Raw genomic sequence first — 17828 nt, 5'->3', positions numbered from 1 at the left:
GAGGTACGCCTGTCGAACACAAATCGACGAAAGCTTCAGAACCTCTTTTGCCGCCGGATAACTTCGTCATACGGCCAGAGAATGATGAACTAGAGAGAGAGAGCGGAAGGCCGCTGCCTGAGGGGGAACTGAGCTACCGGAGAGCGGTGGCGCAGGAGATGATGGTGGTGGGAAGCAAGTTATTTGATCGCCATTTTCGACCCGATCTCGTCGCTCCCCGTCGTCGTCTGCGGTGTCGAGGCCACTGTTGAGCGTCTACAAGGACGATAAACCTTTCTAAGTATAGAGAGGCCGTCGGAAAGCATACGGGGGCTTATCTGCGCGCTAAGACGCTCCCTTCGGGCGCCTACCGCCTCCCTGTCCTCAGACGCCGCTGCGGCGGAGTTGTATATCTGGGCGAGTTCTCTAAAGCATCTAGTTGAACCGTAGCTCATGAATCCTTAGATACATAGCATAGAACTCTATGGCATCGTGCCAAATGTGAACAAGAAACGACCTTGTTGCGATCTGAGCTGCTTGTCCACGCATCGGGCGTCTGCTGGGCTCGTCTGTCGCGCCGTCTACCTGGCCGCCCTTGCATATTTAGGAAGCGCACTCCTCTTTACGAAGGTAGGATTTGGGATGGAGATGTTGGTAGGTGCCGAGGGGGAAAGTGTGACGCATGCGCATGCCGTGCATCTGCGAACTTGCAGCGCTAAAAGCTCAAGACTCGCTGGAACTTGGAGGCTGCAGATGTCGAAGGGCGACACATATATGCGACACTAAGGCTGCAGTCTACGCGCTATGAATAATCCGATAAGGTGAGCTATGGGCGGTCGAACACAGCGGTTGAGCGTACGTGAGGTGCGTTTACTGAAGCCAGCTCAGAACCCGGGCGCTAATCGGCCTTTTACATAGAAAAGGTGGCTTAGAACGCACATATTTCGGGCCAAGAGCCTTGAGTGGCGGCTGCTGTCGCGAAGCACAGACGCAGGGCGCCAGTCTCAGTACGAGAGGCGAAGTGCTCAATAGCGTTGCATGAGTGAGCGAATGCCTGCGAGGCCGGGCTACGCAACTCTTCAGTGTCTTTGCCATTCGTGCGGTTACCTGAGCTGCATTGCGAGGGCAGCCAATCGGTGCTGGGCTTCCAGAAGGTCAGCGAGCGCAATGCAGGTGTCGAGGGCAGGTGCGCGCTGACTACAAGACGACGGGCTTGGGATTTCCGCCCTATCCACCCAGCTTGAGTCCATGGGCATCTCTCCGTCAAGCGAAGTATGCTGACTACTTCAGGCTCAGCGCAACTGTTGAGGGCCGAAATGGAAAGACGACTCACACACGCTGCAATCGAGCTTCGCTATCCAGCGCGAGGTGACAAGGGCCGTGAGGCGATGAAGAAGCCTCGAGCCTTGGGAAGACTCCAAGCTGTCGAATTAGGTGCGTTGAAGAGTATCTCGACATCCTAGGAGGCGGGACGGGAGGAAGACGGCAGTTCGCGCTGGCCCAAGGCTGGAAGGTCTTCACTGCTTTGTCGCAAGTCCTGCACCCAGTCATCGTATTTGGATGATCACGCAGAGTCTCGGGTACGTGCTTACCCTAAACTCTTGAGAAGCTCAGAAGCTCACCAAAGTCGCAGAACCTCTTCGGGATAGAATACGCGCCAGGATGCGCAGATTTTCGCGGTTTCATTCGGTATCAGCCAGTCCAGGACAATGTCAGGCCTTAGCGAGACCTGGTGACAACGGTGGCGGCGATGGATATCATGCCTTTCGACGGCTTCGCCGTGGCAATGCGCGAGGCGAGGCCATTATGGACTTCAATGACGGATAGACGGGTTCCTGGTCTGCGGGTAAGCAGTCTATTCATCCCAATAGAGACATAATTGACGAACCTTATACCTAGTAGGCATTTCACGGCGCGAAACGAGTTCCTGCGCCTGCGAATAATATGGTCTAGAAACCCACCGGCCTCGCCCTCAAGTTGAACCTCATCCAACGCGTTGACCTCGAGGCTGGGTGGCAGAGATTGTTGATGCATGTGTGACAATGGCGGCTCGGGCTTGATCAGCAGAGGCGACTGTTTTGGAAGCGTCATCGCGACCGCTGCCTTTTCACGCGCATTTCCATCTCTTCCCAACTACCTTTCTCTCTCTCTCTCCCGTCGCCTTCGCGTGTTGAGAGCCTCGCTCGACATTCGAGCACCTCACAGCCTACCGCATCCGCATAATCCACCGTACAATCAACAAACCCGAACCCGAACGACATAGACGGCCGACAAACCCAAGCCTCGATCGTCGCTCACGAACATACGCACACAACAACCTCGACCAACGACAAAGCGACACCACCCCAATCCATCCTCACGAACATAGCGCACGGTATGCCGGCGAGGACGAAGAGGGCAGCGACGGGCAAGAAAGGTCGCCGCGCGACAGCCAACAAAGGCCAGCAAGCCACCCGACGGTCTACACCCGATCCTGCTTCAGACGCGCCCGCCGTCACTTCTACCTCGACGCCCGACACCTTCTACGAGCCCCTCGGTCCTCCACCCCATCGTAGGACCTCCCAAGACGGCGCTGGCGCCTTCTCAGACCCATTCCCGAATATTCCCAGCACGCCTCCGCGCAGACCTCGCGTCTTCGACGAGAACTCGCCGCCTGTCGTCGTCTTCAACACATTCGAAAGGAATAGTCCGCTATCCAGCCGCCTCTCTCCCTCTTCCCGCACCCCATGGGCATCGGACGCGGGCCTCGAACGCTTCTCCCATGATGGGTCGCCCGTCATTCGTCAGGGTCGCTACGAGCCGCCTTCTCCGTTGCAGGACCTTCCCCTATATCGCACACCCGAGAACATGGACACGGGTGCCTTGCTGGAAGCCTTCTACGGCGGGCCTTCGACGCCCACCAGAGCATCGCATAAGAAGTCGCCGGGAATCCTGGAGAGTCGCGGTGATCGGCGTACTCAGAAAGCCAGCGAAGAGGCCGCAGTCGGGCCTCCGAATGACGACCCCTTCGTTATCGCGTCCCAGGATGCAGCGCATCTTGACGTCTCCGTCACTGTTGAAGCATCAGATGCTCCAGTCGACGATGTAGAAGAGAAACTGATCAACGGCGAGGAGAAAGAGTGAGTTCCTCTATAATATCTGCTTAAAATTCACTGACCAGCGCACTCCAGTCACAATGAAGCAGCGGGAGAAAGCCATGAAGACGATGTCGATGCGGGCGCTCCGGCGCACGGGACGAAGGAAGATGCTACAGACATCATTGTGCTTCCTACAACCGCTCCGGTCACAGACGCTTCAAGCCTCACGACGGTGATAGAGCCTACTGAAGTGCGCGGAGCTTCACCCTTACCTGGTTCGCTGCCTGCGCTTGAACCTGGTCCCTCGAAAGCGCGCGCGACGCCCAAGCCCGTTGAGATCAAGCTACTTGCACCTCGTCCGGCCGAGGGACACGTTCTCGAAGGCGAACTCGATGGCACTGTCCAACACACCGACTACCAGCAGGAGTCGAGCGACCGCAGCGACCATCGAAAGGATGAGTTGCCGACGAGGTATGCAGTTTATTACGACTCATGAATCGACTGGCTAACCATGTACTTGAAGGCGCGATGAGGTTGTGGTCCCCTATGATCAAGCGCGAAGCAGGCGCAAGCGTACACGTTCTCGATCGAAAGACGGAGAGCGCGACGATCAAGCGTCCTTGAACGAGGACGACAAGCGTCGCAGGGTGCAGAAGCGCCTCCGCAAGGAGCAGGATGGGCATGTTCAGGCTGGGCCTGTAGCGCCGGGCACATTGAGGTATGGGCATTCCGCGCCAAGATCCAACATTCGCTCATTCGCATATAGATCACCTCGGGCATATAGTATGGCCGCTGCGGAGCAGCAGCAACCGGAGGATGTGCAGGATGCTCGTGATGATGCTCATGCGAGCGCCCCTCGGTTACGTACGACGACACGACCTCCTCTTCACGACGACGAAGCTCAGCATCGACTTGTCTCGGCGCACGCTCCAGCGCCAGTTCAGCTTCCGCCGCCGCCGCCGCATCATCAACAACAACATCAGCAGCAGCAGTCAAATTACGGACCAGCGCCTTTCGCCCAAGCGCCAGCTCAATGCCAGCTGCAACAGGCGCCTGGTTTTGTCTACAACCCACACCCCTTCGAAGTGTACTATCCCCAGCTCGGTTATGGGGTCTACTACCCCCCGGGATGGTACGATTCTTGTATTCTGCCGAATTCGCCATTCCCCGTCCCTCAACCACAAGGCTACGGCGTCCAGAACGCTCCACTACGACAGTGGGCGCCCCAGCACCAGCTGCATGCACACCATAGCGCGCACACGCACTCAGTCGGTGCTCACCAGATGCCCCTTGCGGACCAGGTCGTGCAAGGCGCTCAGCTCAGTGTCGCTGCTCCGCAGCAGCCTCAGCTGGCGTCGACCACCCAGCCCGCGGCTCCCGCGGCCGCTCAGCCTACTCCAGCAGCGCCCGCGACCCTGTCCTTCGCGAACGGCGCGCCTCCTGCCGTCCATCCACCGCCCGCTGGAATACTCTGCAAGTGGCACGCCCGCTGCACATACGTGTTCGATACCTCACTCTCGGACGACGACCTAAAAGCGGCCGTCCAAAAGCACTTCGAAACCGAGATCAAGGGCAAATGGGTGGAGGTGCAGGAACCCGGCAGGCGCAGGCGCAGGGAGCAAGTCGAGGTTGGTGAGTGGGAGACACCGACTGTCTGCGCTTGGGGTGGTGTGGGGACCTCGTCTTGTTTCATGAACAGTCAGGATCCGCAAAGGGGCGGGGCGAGGAAGGCAACGGCCATGGTCAAACACATTGGTCGCTATCACCTTGGTAGGCCGCATTGGCGTTAGCGTATTGGTCGCGCTTGCCTCGGACCCTTCTCGACCTTGCTCATGCTCTCCACTTTCATCCTTTCAGGTCTGCGCTCGTACGTATCTATCGTAGCCGGCTCTACCTATTTATTCTCCGCTTCTATCATGTCCATCCGATCATCCACTTACCTACCTTAGGTACCCCACCATTATATGAAATGCTCCCGTATCATAACCATCTGTAGCATACCTCCTTTCAATATTTCGAATCGTTCGTACTATTTACTGTGCTCCGTTATAATTATATTTCATATCAATGTCTATCGTCAACGACTGCAGGCCGTCCAATCTATAAGGGGATCAATCCATCCCCTCCAGTATCGTCGAAGGATGGTCTGCCATACTAGTCTCCTCGTAGCAAAGGAACTCGAACCTCCTCGTTGTCGCTGACTGCGTCTCCGCGCTCATTTGTAACTTTGGAGTTTCTCGCGTCCCCGATGATCGGCCGCCCGTCGCCGCGCTCGACCTGTCCCGTTTGAAGTGGAACGTACTCCTTCCCCATCGCTCCTTCGCTCTTGGACGCTCTCTCCTGTGCGAACTGGCGCGGGAGGAGGCAGAAGCCGACGACGTAAAGCAGGACGCAGAGCTGCAGCGAAGAGTCGATGAGCCGCGAAGCATAGGGGAAATCAGCGCGATTCAGAACATACCGCGGCCCACGCTCCGTGCATCGGGTATGCCCAGTCCGAGACCATCATATTGGGCATATGCGAGTCCCACTCGTGCAACCCACTTCGTACCTGGTACGCTCCCGTGTCAGAATGATTACTCTTTCTTCTCTCCGAGTAATGACCTCACCTGCGCTAGTCCCAACCCCACCGCGCTCAAGCCAAGCGCAACGTGCGCAATATTCCGCACCGGATGCGCCACCACCTTCGGCCGTCCATGGATATACACTCCGAGCCCGACCTGCACGACATAGAGCGTCACCAGCAACACCCCGACCGCCTGATGCGAATCGTGAACATGCCGCGCGCCGCGTCCGCCGACGCCTCCAATCGCAGCGGTCAAGCCGAGGACAACCGCAGGAGCGCCAGCGTACATTTGTAGTGCTTTGTGCGCGACGATCCAGCTTCGTGTGTACGTGCGAGTCAGACGGGCGACGAGGGCGCCCATAGGGAGGAGTATGCCGAATGCGAGCGTCATGAGCGCGCCGTGTAGCACGAGCAGTCGGCTAGTGGAGGCGCGGTCGGCGACGTGGGCTTTCGCAGGAGTATCCTCAATAGAATCCAGGTCCCCATCGGCATCTTCTGCGGCTTCGCCGTCTTCTTTGAAAATGAGATGTACGTGACCTGTTCCTGTATGCGCGAGAATGTGCGCGCCGGGGTCCGCGCTCGCGGGAGGGAAGGGCGAGAAGGCGATGATGCCAGGGGTCAGAGGTGCGGTGGAGTTCTCGAGCTCAGCATCTTGCTCCCGGGGAACAGTGAAAGAAAGCGTTGTCGTCCCGATCCACTGCAATGGATGCGGTCGATTTTCGTTGAAATATGATTTAAGATGTGCTTACTGATGATTTTAAGTCCGGCATACTCGCTATTCGTGGTGGACTATCCTCCAGACGTGGCTCCATATGCCCTCGCGCAAAGCGCTGGGAAAGAGTCACGGTGCCGTCTGGGTTTGGCCAGACAACAGCCCTTCGGGTGCGTTAGAGATCGTGAATCATGACCAGACTGGACTTAGGTCGATACGGTTAAGAGCAGTAAGTAGGCTGACGCACATATGAGTCTGTGGCATTCTATCACCCCAGCCGACTGCCATCCATCCCAACGGTTCTTCGAGGTTGGTCAGAGCATACTGAGTCAGATATAGTTGTCATGAAGAGTCATTACTCTGTAGGAAATAGCCTCGTTACCTCGATCGTATTATCCTTCAACGTTGCGTTGAGGCACATCCACGGATTGCACGATCCAGCGGTCTTTTGCGCTATAGACGTCGCGCTAAAGGCGACGAGCCAAGCTAGCCACCTTGCAGGTCTGTACCGATAGCTCATGACGGAGAATGTCAAGGGCGGTTACCGTCAGTGCAGTGCGTGTCGAGAGCGTGCGTGGATCGTGGGCATCTCCGATGGTCGCGCTGCCAGCCTGGCAATCTGACAGCGTGACCTGACAAAAGCCGTAAGGCACTGTTCAAGCCGGGATGCCAGCGCAGCTCTTGTCTCAGACAGCGAAGGTCGGCACCGCGAAATCCATTGTATCCATGCTTGTGATGAGAGAATGAGTGGGAAGGAGGCAAGGGGCCATGAAATCAACTTGTTATCAGGACGGCAATTCCCGAGATCACGTGAAAAGCAAAGTTGAACATGGCACGTGGTCGGTAAAAGCAGTGAGCTCCGAGCATCGTTAACGCTACGAGGGCCCGTTACAGCGGCAGCCCGTGGCCTTTCCCTCAAATTCAACCTTGACTGGCGGCTACAAGTCATCAAAAACAGGTTCAAACGTTTAGTGATCTGTACAGAGGGCATACTTGGCAGTCGGCCAACTATCGACGCTAGCAACCCCTGTCGCGCCGTCAGTAAGCTAGGAGTCGACACCAAACGGAGAATGCTCACGAAGACAAAGCGGTCTTGTCTTGCTGGGCTCTGCTCAAGCTACGCGTCAGATTCACTCTTTGGTATGCTGACAACCTCGCCGATGGACGAATGGGCGCGCAGTCTACTCTCTTGTTCATCCGTAATCCCGATATTGACCAGGCCAAGGCGAGACAGCGTGCACGACGAGCGCTCCAGGTACTGGCCGAAATCCGCGTCCGGCCATGCCCACTCGCCTGCCGCAGGACCTCCCCTCAGGCTGTTTTTGGAGTCAAGCTCGAGCGTGAGGTTCTCCAGCCGAGGCGTGGCAAGAGCTTGGAGAAGGCTGATCAGGAATCGAAGATCAGTGAAGACGAGGGAGAAGTGGCGAAGGCGTGGAAGCAGCGCGACCTCTGGCAGGTTGGGGAGGAAGCCCTCACTGTAGACGTCGAGATGTACCATGTCGAGAGATTCCAATGTCTTCGACTCGGTGAAGATGTCGTATATGAAGTTGGTGTCCTCAAAATGATCAGTCTTCAAGTACGTGAGCTGCGATAAGATCTGCGAGCTAGGGTATACGGAGGTGCCCTTCCCGTGATGGACCCATTCGGTCAGAAGCGGGGCTTTCTCGAAGGTAAAATCGGCGCCGGGGCTGATGATTTCGGTGACGGTGAGGCTCTCCAGGGCTTCACACGAGTCATACCCTTTCTTTACCACATGGTGCAAGAGGAAGTCTGGAATGACGCAATTACGCCAGCGCGACACGCTACTAGTGATCGCCTTGAGGAGTGACTCGTACACTTCGTCTTCCAATAGCCAGTCGTTTGCTATGTCCAGACTCGTGCAATCCAGCTCCATCGAAAAAGGGGTTTCCGCAGATCGTTGAAGGACTTGCACAACGACAGAGCGGAATTCGCGTGCCTGCTCGACCAATTCCAACCACTGAACACGATACGATATCGAATCGAGGTCGACATAGACGTCTTCTACTTTCCACAGTTGCGCCTCGTAGTTCGCCACGACGGATCGCCATTGGCTGCATACGCCCCGGAGCCGGTTGACTTGGAAGATGTTCGGAGCTCATCGGATACTCGAGACAAACATTTGTGCAGACGTGCATGAAGATGTCCTCGAGTATCTCGACTGGAAGTCGTCGAATGGGGGCCGCAAGTGCTCGCTTTTGACGGGCAAACCCAAGAAGCCGCTCCCGATGAGCCTGAAGGCCCCGAGACAGCGCGCGCAGCCGCTTGATCTCGCGGTCCAGGTCGGCAGCCTGCAGCTCGGCTTCGTGAGCGGCGCGGTTAAGCTCGACGCACGAATCTTCGGAAGGAGTATTGCCGTCTCTGATAAGTTCAAGCGCGTCTTGAGTCGCGCTCGCGGTACCGTCGATCTCGAGGTGCCGGTCGCAGCCGGGGCAGAGAGCAAGCTGCAGGTCTTTCATTGAGATCGTATGCTTAGACATATAGGTCAGACCACGCGTTCTAGGGCAAAGGATCTTGTCACGTACTATGTGTCGTCGTGAAGGCACTTGGACAAACTCGTCGCGAATATAGTTCAGGAAAAGGACGTGGACCGCCCCTCAAGCGCACGGAAGCCACGTGTTGAAAGTCACGGCGCCGGCAATCGCCTCATATTGTTCAACTCAGCCTCATTCAGTCGTCAGCTTCATTGTATCGCTTACAGCTCACGTCTCTGTCGACGACACGAATCTTCCCCCTGGTTGCTGGAAGGAAGACATGGTCAGTAGCGGATAACATGAGGTTGCCTCGAGATACGAGACCTCAGCATCGCCCACACACTGCACGCAGCTCTTGCACCACTCAAGCACTACCCGCAGTACGGACCACATTTTGTTTCGACATAGCTTCATGAATGAAGGTGCGTCTGGGTTTCTCGGCCGCGGATAAGCGAGCAGCGGCGCAGTATCCCAGCACTGCACGATGGAGTTAACACTCCACCGTCCTCCTATATAATGCGCACTTTCGCGCGACTTCTGCATCTTACAACGAACCTCCTTCATCTCGCAAACCCTTGAAGTGAGAGAGCCTCGGCGACCGCAGCCCCCCACCATCCGCCATGCAATTTGTTACCTTCCTCACCCTCGCCCTCGCCGGCGTCGCGCACGCAGCACCAGCGGCCATCGACTCTACCGAGCCTTTCAGCAGCACGACTGCCTCAAGCGCCATTGCCAGTAGCTCAGGCTACTCCGGATCCATTCCCGCTTTCAGCTATCCCGCTGCTCCCTCTGGGTCGGGAGGTCCCTCGAGGTCCACCTTGGGCTATTCTTCATCCCGAACGTTCGGGCCCTACAGCTCGGCGTCCAGCTCTGGGTCTGCGTCGAGCGGCCCTGGCGGAGGAGCATCGCTAAGCTCATCGCTGAGTGGTCCCCTCGTCTCGGCATCCAGCGTACCCTTCGGTTCGCCTTCCGATGCGCCCTCCGGCAACTTTGCGTCGGGATTCCCCTTCAGCTCCGCGCCGAGCTTACCCACCCCCTCGGGATCAAGTGGTCCATTCGCATCCGCTTCCGGAGGATATGGTGGTCCTGCGTCGAGTAGCTCTGGCGTCCGGGCGGAGCCGGCGTCCAGCAAATCTTTCGACTATACGGCGAGCGGTATTGCCACCTCCGCAGTCGGTCCCAGCACCGCAACTGCGTCGAGCGGGCCGTTCTCATCCAGCCGCGAGCACTCGTCCCGCCTTCATAGCACGTCTGCAGTCTAATACAGCCGTAACTATCTTTGATCCTGGTGACTAGGACGATGGACAAGGACGGAGCAGGGACTCAAATGTTTATATAACGGACTCGGACAACTCGAACATTTAATCAATCTCTGTATTGTATTGCGTACGATCCGTGTTCCTTCAGTCGCACCTACGTGCATTATTTATGACAGTATGATGCCTCAGACATCGCATAGACACGCCTTCAGCCTTGATGGATGCATGAGTCGACTTGTTGACCCGGGAGAGTCCTTGCGCAAAGAGCACTCGCCACATAACATTGTGGCAGATAGGGTAGCCTTTCCGCCACCATAGCCGTTCAAGATTACGTCTCTGGAGAAGCTCAAGATGAGTGCGCATTAGCATCCATAGTGCCAATAGAGATATCCCGGGTTTGACGCAAGATGGCAAGCGCTCGTGAACAAATTGGCCCGCGCGTTACGATCACGTGACAAAATGGTCTTGCCACCCGTGTGGTCACAGCGCAGCCACTGCACTCTCCAAGCTTCCTTTCACCCACCATCATCTCCAGCGAGCAAAAAGCCAGCAAAGCGTCAAGCTTCTCTCACACCCGAACGTACCCCATTCACACAAGACAAAATGGCCGCCAACAACACCAAGCCACTCCAGAACGCACAGAAAGCGCCTAATTACGACTGTGAGTGGCAAACCCGTGCAACGCGTCAGACTTCCTCATTGTCCACAGTTGCGTACGCGGCGTACCTTGTTGCAATAAGCAGGATCAAGCTTCCACCGAGTTTCTACACCAGTCGCGACCCCAACGCTCTGCGTCGGCTGGCCGAACAGGTTGCCCCGGGCGCGCTTGATCGCGCCGCAAATGCACCCATGGATGATACTCTTCGAGAAACCGCGAACGCGTGCTTGAGAGTACTCTTCGCCTGCAGGCCGGGACCTAATGGGTCGTACACGTTCGGAGGACATGTCGTGGACTTCCACGACCCGGCGTTCTTTGTCAAGCGCGGCTTTCCCGTCGGACCCAGCGACGTCAAGCAAGTATTGGATTTGTGGCAAAGGCCAGAGATTCAAAGCAGCAGCTCTTCCGCCGTTCACCAGCCACTACAACGCACCGCTTCGGCCCAAGCTGCCCCCACGGTCCACACCACCCCCACACCGCGACCATCGCCACAAAATACCATCTCCCTCGAGGAACATCCCACGCCGTCCCACAATTTCCCAGCTACCCAAGCTTCTCAGAAGACCATCAATCATCCCCGAGATGATGATGCCGACGAAGAACGACCCGCGAAGCGCGCTAGGCACCAGGCGCCTGATGCTGTTGTTGCACCCTCCCCCAACCCCAGGCGCCCTCAAGCCCACTCCGCCACCAAGCCCCGCACGCCTCCTGTGAAGCCACGTCGGTGAGTACATTGTCAATGCCACACTATAGATGGCTCACCTCCATGTGTAGCGCGCACCCGCCACAAAGACCCATCCCATCCCAACCTCCCCACCACGCGAACCCGAACAACAACGCCGGGTGCGTTAAGCTCAGAAAAGCCCTTCTGAGCGTAGCTAACGATAAACCGCGTAGTATGATGCCTGCTCACGCCGGCCCTGCCCCCTACCCGAGCCCACCTCAGGCCGACCTTCCCCCACATGGGCCATTCTTCGATCCAAGGTGCCCCGATCATGTGTACTTCGTACATCCACAGGACGGCCGTAGACACTGGGTTCCGCGCAATGCTCTCCCGCCCGCCCAACGACACATCCCCCACCCTTCGCAAGCCGGCGGACCATCTGTACAGCGGTAAGCGCCTTGTATACTTCTACGCCGCCAATCTCTGACATACCTTCAGCCCCGCCGTCGTGAACAGACTCGCCGCTGGCCCTCGCGCGCAGCTGCCCACTCCTCCCCTCACCGTCTCTCCTGCCGAATCCTACACCGCCAACCCCCAACCACCCATCACCAGCGTCAGCAACAGCAACGCCGCGCCCACGCCCACAGCCCCGCCCCGCCTCATCCCCTGCCGCTGGGGCTTCTGCACGCATACCTTTTCCACCGACCAGACGCCTGCAAGCATCGGCATGCACCTCAAGACCGTCCACAGCATCCATCCCGAGGAAGTTCCTCCCGACGTACGGCGGAAACGCGGGAGGCAAGCGGCGGACGGCAAGCAATACATCTGCCACTGGATCACGAAAGATGGGCACGAGTGCCGCAATCCGTTGGGTAAAGATGGGCCGGATGTCGGCCCCATCGCGAGGCATGTGCGTGGGCAGCATCTTGAGAAGGACACGTAAGGGCTCCGGGAGCTCGTCGTCAAGGCGTCAAGAGACCGTCGTATAGGCGCGAAGAGCTCGTCCCCAAGGTGCAAAGTGACCATCGTAGAGGCCAGCCAACAGCGACGGCTGGAGATTCGGGACGTGGCATGTCAGCAACGCACTACTCGCCAACTTGCCACGATTCCGCGCACCTCGTCGCTCGCATGCTCCTCGCCGAATTTGTCCTTGCCTCAACGTACGCGCAGCTCGGACCCCGTCTTGCTTCCATCTGGAAAACCTGTCTTGCTCCGCCGCGGAGAGTCCGTCTTGCTTTCCCTGGAGCGCTTGTCTTGAATCACTCTGGGGTGCCTCGCCGAACACCACTGCAAGGCCTAGAATCAGCTGGTCTACGATGGTCAGCTCACGATCGCCGCGACGGTGCTCATCGGAGCGAGGGGCACCTACGCTTCGTCTTCGCCGGCATCGGTATGCAGGCCGCAGGGATTCATTCCGCAAGACGGGCAGGGTGACCTCGGCCAAAAGGGAGAAACACATCAAGTCCATTCGTGGCACGCGCACACCGCCTAATGTAGACGTAGATACCAGTACCATACTAACGCGTGCAAACCTGGCATTGTCATTAGTCGAACATAGAGTTAGCAGCATCTTTGGAATCGTACCTCGTTCTATCTTCCGAATCTCGTCGTGTGCTGAGCCCCCTCCCTGCCTGAAATTCATCATTGTAAGCACAGTCATAGATCCCGAGAAAGCAAGAAGCGTACCAAGAAGATGGTCATATCGCAAGATCGACGACCGTAGTTCAAGACGATTCCAGCAGTTCGTACACCCTATCGTCCTCAAGATCGTCGACGCTCAGAGAGAAGCCCGGCGTGCGGTCCTCGAAAGACCGGAAATCCTCACTGTCAAACAGCGACTTCCAGACCGACTCCTCAAAGCCTACAAAGCGATGTATGGACCCCAGCATCAGATGCGATAAGGCGGGGGCTTCAAGCCTGCGCAGAACGGTGCTGAGAACGAGAGTGTTATGGCCAGCCAAAGAAAGCTCTTGCAGCCGCGGGATCACAACGTGCGAAGGCAGATCGAGTCGGGCTTGGTCAATTTCTATGATGGAGATGTCCAAGACTTCGAGCGCCTCGCAGGAAGAGAGGATACGGGCCACGAAGGAAGAATGAACTCTGCCCGTCTTGACATGGGTGAGCTGCGAAAAAGGCAATTCCGGCGCGAATCCCACGTATTCCTGCGTCCAGCGCGTCAGGCGGGGGGCATTCATAAATAATTCCTCAATGAGGTCCTGCTCGCGCATCCAGCCCACGATAGAGCAGGACTCCAGGAGGTCGGGGATACGAAAATATAAGTCGTGGTAAATCATGTAGTCCAGAGCGCTCCCTGCGATGGAGCAATCCTTCCACCGCGTGAAGCTGTCGGCTAGCATCATGAGCAGGAGGTGTACGTCCTCCAAGTATTCCTCCAGCTTGTCCGGGATTTTGCCATCGCATTCCCATATCACATCGAAGGAGAACGGTTCAGCGCGAGAACGGTTGAGGTGGAAGGCCGCGGCTAAGCGATATTCATGCACTTCTTTCCCGTTCCGTCCCTTCGTGACATCCTTCAGCATCCGTCCCACGTCGAACTTCAGGCGAGGAGCCCAAAGCCCAGCGCCATGCCGCGCGATGGCCCACCACGCGCGACAAACATGGCTTAGGGAAAGCGCGGTGAGCATATGAGGTTTCAGCGGACACGCGAGGGTCGTTCCTGCGCAGGCATAGAGGAAGATCTGCTGCCAGAGCTCGGTGGGAATGCGCCGGACGGGAGCTGTGACGGCGCGCTGCTGCTCTGCGAAGTCGGAGAGCCGATCTCGGTGCGCCTTCACTTCCTCGGTCAGGGCGTTCAGCCGCTTCAGGACACGATCGAGGTTGCAGATTTGCGACTCGGCAGCATCTGCGGCCGCGGTGTGCGTGCGGGAGGAGGAATCGGAGGGGATTTGGCCTTCACGGATATACTGGATGATGTCCTCGGTTGCGCGAAGGGAGGCGTCGACGGAGACGGAGAGGTCGCAGTTCGAGCAGAGAGGGATGCAGGTTCTTGCCATTGCGACGCGATCGACTACACGTTGACACTGGTGGACCGCATGAGCTGAGTATTCCAGAAGGCAGAGGCGACGGACGCACCACGAGGTAGGATTCTGAGAGTTATAAGGTGTAGGCTGCGCGTAGGGGTCTCAGCTTGAGAGAGGGACGAGACGTAGCGACGTACATGCGCGCCGAGAAGTACCTTTGTAAAGCACAAAGCCTTCGTCAACCTTGATAGAGATGAGATGGAGATGAGATCCAGTGCAGACGATCTACAGCTTCGACGAAAAAGCGGCAGAGGTCGAAGAGAAACGCGTGAGATGACAGTCGGGGACAAGGATGGAAGGGAATCCGCCGCACGCCCGCTTTGTCCCGGACCATCACGATACTGCCTGCGCTGCTCATGCGTTGCCACTTGCTGCGGCCAGATCTTTGCAGAGCGAATCCAACTCTAGCTTCCATGTACGACGCCCTCTGAAGGCTCCCTGTACGAAGTTCGTGAAGGGCGACCAACTTTGGCTCGCATACCCGGGATCAACGATGATTGCGCATTCAAGTTGGAGACCTCTCCCCGCACTTTTGTCCGTACGCTCCCCTCTCGCACCCCTTCTTCTTGTCCGCTTACTGCCATCGACTTTCAGACGTCGCGGCGTCCCCTTCCACTTTGTGGGTCCATGATGGTCTTCGGCCTCTGCGGTCCGATGCGCACGGCGCGATCACGTGCTCTGCCGGATCCGAACCGTGGGTACGGGTCACGTGAATACTCATAGCCACCCGCTCGTCGCTTTGCTCTTGCACTTGCACTCCACAACCAACCCCCACGATGGCTGACTACACCCCAAACTCTCAGAGCTTCTCGTTCTACACCATTCCTCAGGATATCCTGCAGGGCACCCAAACCCACAACATGAACATGCCAGACGGCTATGCGCCGGATATGAACGCGAATGGATGGTATCTGCCCGATGCCGGTGCGTGGCAAAGACATAGATCGCTACTCCAATGCTAAATTTATTTTTCAGAGACACTGGACACATTCCAGTATACAAACACAGGCTCCAACGAGTACCAGATGTCGTTTGACGTGCCCGGTTTCGTCGCCGTGGTGCCAGACCAGCCACCGAGCCCAGTCGATAACGCACCGACACTCTCGAACGACAGTGCTCCTCAGACTCTCGAGCTCATGGACTCAGACCCTACGCGGTCCCTCCAACGCGACCTTGAGCGCATGACAGATGGTTTGTCCAAGGTTGAGGACTGTTTCCTGTTCAAGGGCGAAGTCATCGACTTCGATAACGATACGTGGTTCATGGAGCGGGGCCTGTGTATCTGGGCGAGGATCCTCCAGCCGGTCATTGAGAAGTTCTACCAGAACAAGATCAACCGCTCGGTCGGGCAGCTGCCTGTGCACACCGCAGGCGTTTGTGATCCTAGCGCACCGATCACGCAGGAACACAGCGACGCGCCGGGCGACGCGCGTGCCACCGATGATTCAGCTATTCCATACGGTCTTCCGACCCCTCCTCTCATCCTCGACGCCCCACTCGACATCCCTGACACCAACCCCTCGACGGACGTCGCGGCCACCGAACAAAGCACGCAGGTGGCGGTCACTGCCCCTTTCTACAGCTACCCTGAGACCATTGTCATCCCCGATGCAGAGAACATAGCCCCCGAACAAAGCACCACCGTCGGTGAACAAAGCCTCGCCTCTCTCGACGACCGTCGTGATTTCCTCGAACCCTCCGAGCGCCCCACCAAGCGCACGAGGCTCGACACCGCGGCACCCTCTACCGTCGACCACACCAACTCGGCAGTGACCGCCCATCACTCCTCCCGCCGCCAGCCTCGAGCGAATATCCGCCGGTATGTCAGATAATCGCATTCAGCCCATGAAATAATCCTGATTCATTTTCTAGTGCTCGCAAGCCCCTCCAACCACTTCGTCAGAACACCCCCCAGCTTCCCGCGGTCGATGCCACTAGTCGAACCAACCACAACGCCGTCGAGGCTGCGCCTCTGGACGGTGCTGCCTCTACCTCGCTCAACGCTGCCGAACCTACCCCCATCAACGCCACCGATCCTACCCCTCTTGGCGCTGAACTGTCTACCCCGAACGCAGGCCTCGTACTCGGCTGGAATGGGTACGTTGACCCTATCTCTTCGTCTAGGAAACGAAACTGATGACGAATGTAGGGAGGAGTTCCCTCACGACCCGGCCGTAGTCGCGCAGATCGTGCAAGCATACGCTTCCCTACCTACTGAGGGAGACGCGCTCCCACCTGCGGAAGGCGATGCGCCTCTACCTGCAGAGGACTTCGCGCCTGAGCAACCGCAGGACTATGCGCCTGTGCCTGAGCACCAGCAGGACTATGCGCCTGCGCCTACGCAGAGCATCGCGCAGGTGCCCCAGCAAACCTACGTGGACCCCGGCTTCTTCCCGCAGGTCCCGTACTATGGCCCCCAGGCGTACGGAGGCTACACATACGGCTTCGCACCTGCACCCATTCCTGGCAGCTTCGCGCCTGCGCCCGTCTACGAGGGTGCACCGATGACCGCTTACAATGGCCTGTACATGGACGCGTACGGCAACGCCTATGTACCGCAGATGGACCCACACGCGCACCAGCCCTTCACCTACGCTGGCCAGCCCATCGCCTACGACAACCAGCCCGTTGCCTCCACTACGAACACCCAACTCCCCACGCCGCCGTCGACGATGTACAGCTCGTCAAACGATTCTTCGTCGTCGCTTAACAGCAACGCTTCGGCCTCTGCGTCCTCGGGCTCTCCCGGCTCTTCGTCATCCAGCTCACCTGCATCGGGGTCCTCCCCAGCCGGACCGTCGTCCAGCGGCAGCTCTTGCGCTAGCTCGTCGTCCTCCACCCCCGCCCCCGCGGACGTCGACGCCTCCGGCTTCAAGGACGGTGCTCTCGAAGCCATCTTCGGCCCTTCCAGGCGCACCGAGTGTCGCTGGGTTGGGTGCGCGCGTGACCACGACTCGGACGACAACTCTGCGTCTTCTCCCTGCGAGTCCTCGTCCTCCTCTACATGCACCGTCACCTTCACCCCGTACGACGCCGCGCACGCGCACACCGTCGTGCTCCCGCACATCCTCTACCACCACGGCGCGCGCACCAAGCCTCTGCCCGAGGACAGCCGGCGCGCGCAAAATCGCAAAAGTGCGGAGGCGTACATGTGCCAGTGGATGGTAAAAGACCTCGAGGCCGGTCTGGATGCGGATGGCAGGCCGCAGATGCGCATCTGCGGCGCCCCGGCGGGCAGCCCGTCAGACAAAAAGGGTCTCTCGAGGCATATCGCGGAGACCCATTTGGGGAGGACGAGAAACGGGGCGAAGCCGAAGCCGACGACCACGCGCGCGAGGAAGGCGAAGAAGACGGCGGCCGCCACAGAGGGCTAAATGTATGAT

At 58.0% G+C, this 17828-nt stretch overlaps 7 protein-coding genes across 7 annotated transcripts; 4 read left to right on the top strand and 3 right to left on the bottom strand.

Annotated features, from left to right (window-relative positions):
- Positions 1-2355: 2355 nt before the first annotated feature.
- On the top strand, positions 2356-4846 carry SCHCODRAFT_02698729 (uncharacterized protein; the record flags this gene model as incomplete). Its single annotated transcript, XM_003033075.2, has 4 exons — positions 2356-3098; positions 3150-3527; positions 3580-3774; positions 3823-4846. The coding sequence occupies 4 exons, from the start codon at positions 2356-2358 to the stop codon at positions 4844-4846; spliced, it is 2340 nt and encodes a 779-aa protein (XP_003033121.2).
- Positions 4847-5030: 184 nt separating this feature from the next.
- SCHCODRAFT_02617562 (uncharacterized protein) lies at positions 5031-6952 on the bottom strand. Its single transcript, XM_003032466.2, has 6 exons — positions 6714-6952; positions 6579-6655; positions 6369-6495; positions 5663-6316; positions 5515-5604; positions 5031-5453 (listed from the first exon to the last, which is right to left on the bottom strand). The coding sequence occupies exons 1-6, from the start codon at positions 6849-6851 to the stop codon at positions 5211-5213; spliced, it is 1329 nt and encodes a 442-aa protein (XP_003032512.2). The 5' UTR covers positions 6852-6952; the 3' UTR covers positions 5031-5210.
- A 446-nt stretch (positions 6953-7398) lies between these two features.
- SCHCODRAFT_02534764 (uncharacterized protein) lies at positions 7399-8808 on the bottom strand (the record flags this gene model as incomplete). The annotated part of the gene is made up of 2 exons (XM_003032465.3): positions 7399-8403; positions 8459-8808. 2 exons carry the CDS (start codon positions 8806-8808, stop codon positions 7449-7451), a joined length of 1305 nt encoding a protein of 434 aa, XP_003032511.1. The 3' UTR covers positions 7399-7448.
- Positions 8809-9083: 275 nt separating this feature from the next.
- SCHCODRAFT_02617557 (uncharacterized protein) lies at positions 9084-10312 on the top strand. Its single transcript, XM_003033074.2, has one exon. It carries the CDS (start codon positions 9444-9446, stop codon positions 10083-10085), a length of 642 nt encoding a protein of 213 aa, XP_003033120.1. The 5' UTR covers positions 9084-9443; the 3' UTR covers positions 10086-10312.
- Positions 10313-10685: 373 nt separating this feature from the next.
- On the top strand, positions 10686-12838 carry SCHCODRAFT_02534762 (uncharacterized protein; the record flags this gene model as incomplete). Its single annotated transcript, XM_003033073.2, has 6 exons — positions 10686-10743; positions 10792-11464; positions 11515-11583; positions 11638-11853; positions 11903-12343; positions 12394-12838. 6 exons carry the CDS (start codon positions 10686-10688, stop codon positions 12836-12838), a joined length of 1902 nt encoding a protein of 633 aa, XP_003033119.1.
- A 12-nt stretch (positions 12839-12850) lies between these two features.
- SCHCODRAFT_02617551 (uncharacterized protein) lies at positions 12851-14743 on the bottom strand. Its single transcript, XM_003032464.3, has 5 exons — positions 14583-14743; positions 14498-14532; positions 13091-14445; positions 12989-13035; positions 12851-12936 (listed from the first exon to the last, which is right to left on the bottom strand). Exon 3 carries the CDS (start codon positions 14416-14418, stop codon positions 13129-13131), a length of 1290 nt encoding a protein of 429 aa, XP_003032510.1. The 5' UTR covers positions 14419-14445; positions 14498-14532; positions 14583-14743; the 3' UTR covers positions 12851-12936; positions 12989-13035; positions 13091-13128.
- A 478-nt stretch (positions 14744-15221) lies between these two features.
- SCHCODRAFT_02497720 (uncharacterized protein) lies at positions 15222-17819 on the top strand (the record flags this gene model as incomplete). Its single annotated transcript, XM_003033072.1, has 4 exons — positions 15222-15369; positions 15421-16264; positions 16318-16542; positions 16595-17819. The coding sequence occupies 4 exons, from the start codon at positions 15222-15224 to the stop codon at positions 17817-17819; spliced, it is 2442 nt and encodes an 813-aa protein (XP_003033118.1).
- Between the last annotated feature and the right edge of the window lie 9 nt (positions 17820-17828).

Source organism: Schizophyllum commune (assembly GCF_000143185.2).
Source record: "Schizophyllum commune H4-8 unplaced genomic scaffold SCHCOscaffold_4, whole genome shotgun sequence".
Taxonomy (NCBI): Eukaryota; Fungi; Basidiomycota; class Agaricomycetes; order Agaricales; family Schizophyllaceae; genus Schizophyllum; species Schizophyllum commune.
The sequence above is the reverse complement of the archived record's forward strand: the minus strand, read 5'-3'. Positions and strand labels throughout refer to the sequence as shown.

Excerpts from the sequence above, each read along its gene's own strand:
- SCHCODRAFT_02617562 (XM_003032466.2), bottom strand. The coding sequence starts at position 6,851 with ATGAGCTATCGGTACAGACCTGCAAGGTGGCTAGCTTGGCTCGTCGCC. Across the intron at positions 5,605-5,662 it reads TGGGGTTGGGACTAGCGCAG|GTACGAAGTGGGTTGCACGA; the intron begins GTGAGGTCATTA and ends GGAGCGTACCAG. Across the intron at positions 5,454-5,514 it reads TGCACGGAGCGTGGGCCGCG|CTCTGCGTCCTGCTTTACGT; the intron begins GTATGTTCTGAA and ends TCTTCGCTGCAG.
- SCHCODRAFT_02617557 (XM_003033074.2), top strand. The coding sequence starts at position 9,444 with ATGCAATTTGTTACCTTCCTCACCCTCGCCCTCGCCGGCGTCGCGCAC.
- SCHCODRAFT_02617551 (XM_003032464.3), bottom strand. The coding sequence starts at position 14,418 with ATGGCAAGAACCTGCATCCCTCTCTGCTCGAACTGCGACCTCTCCGTC.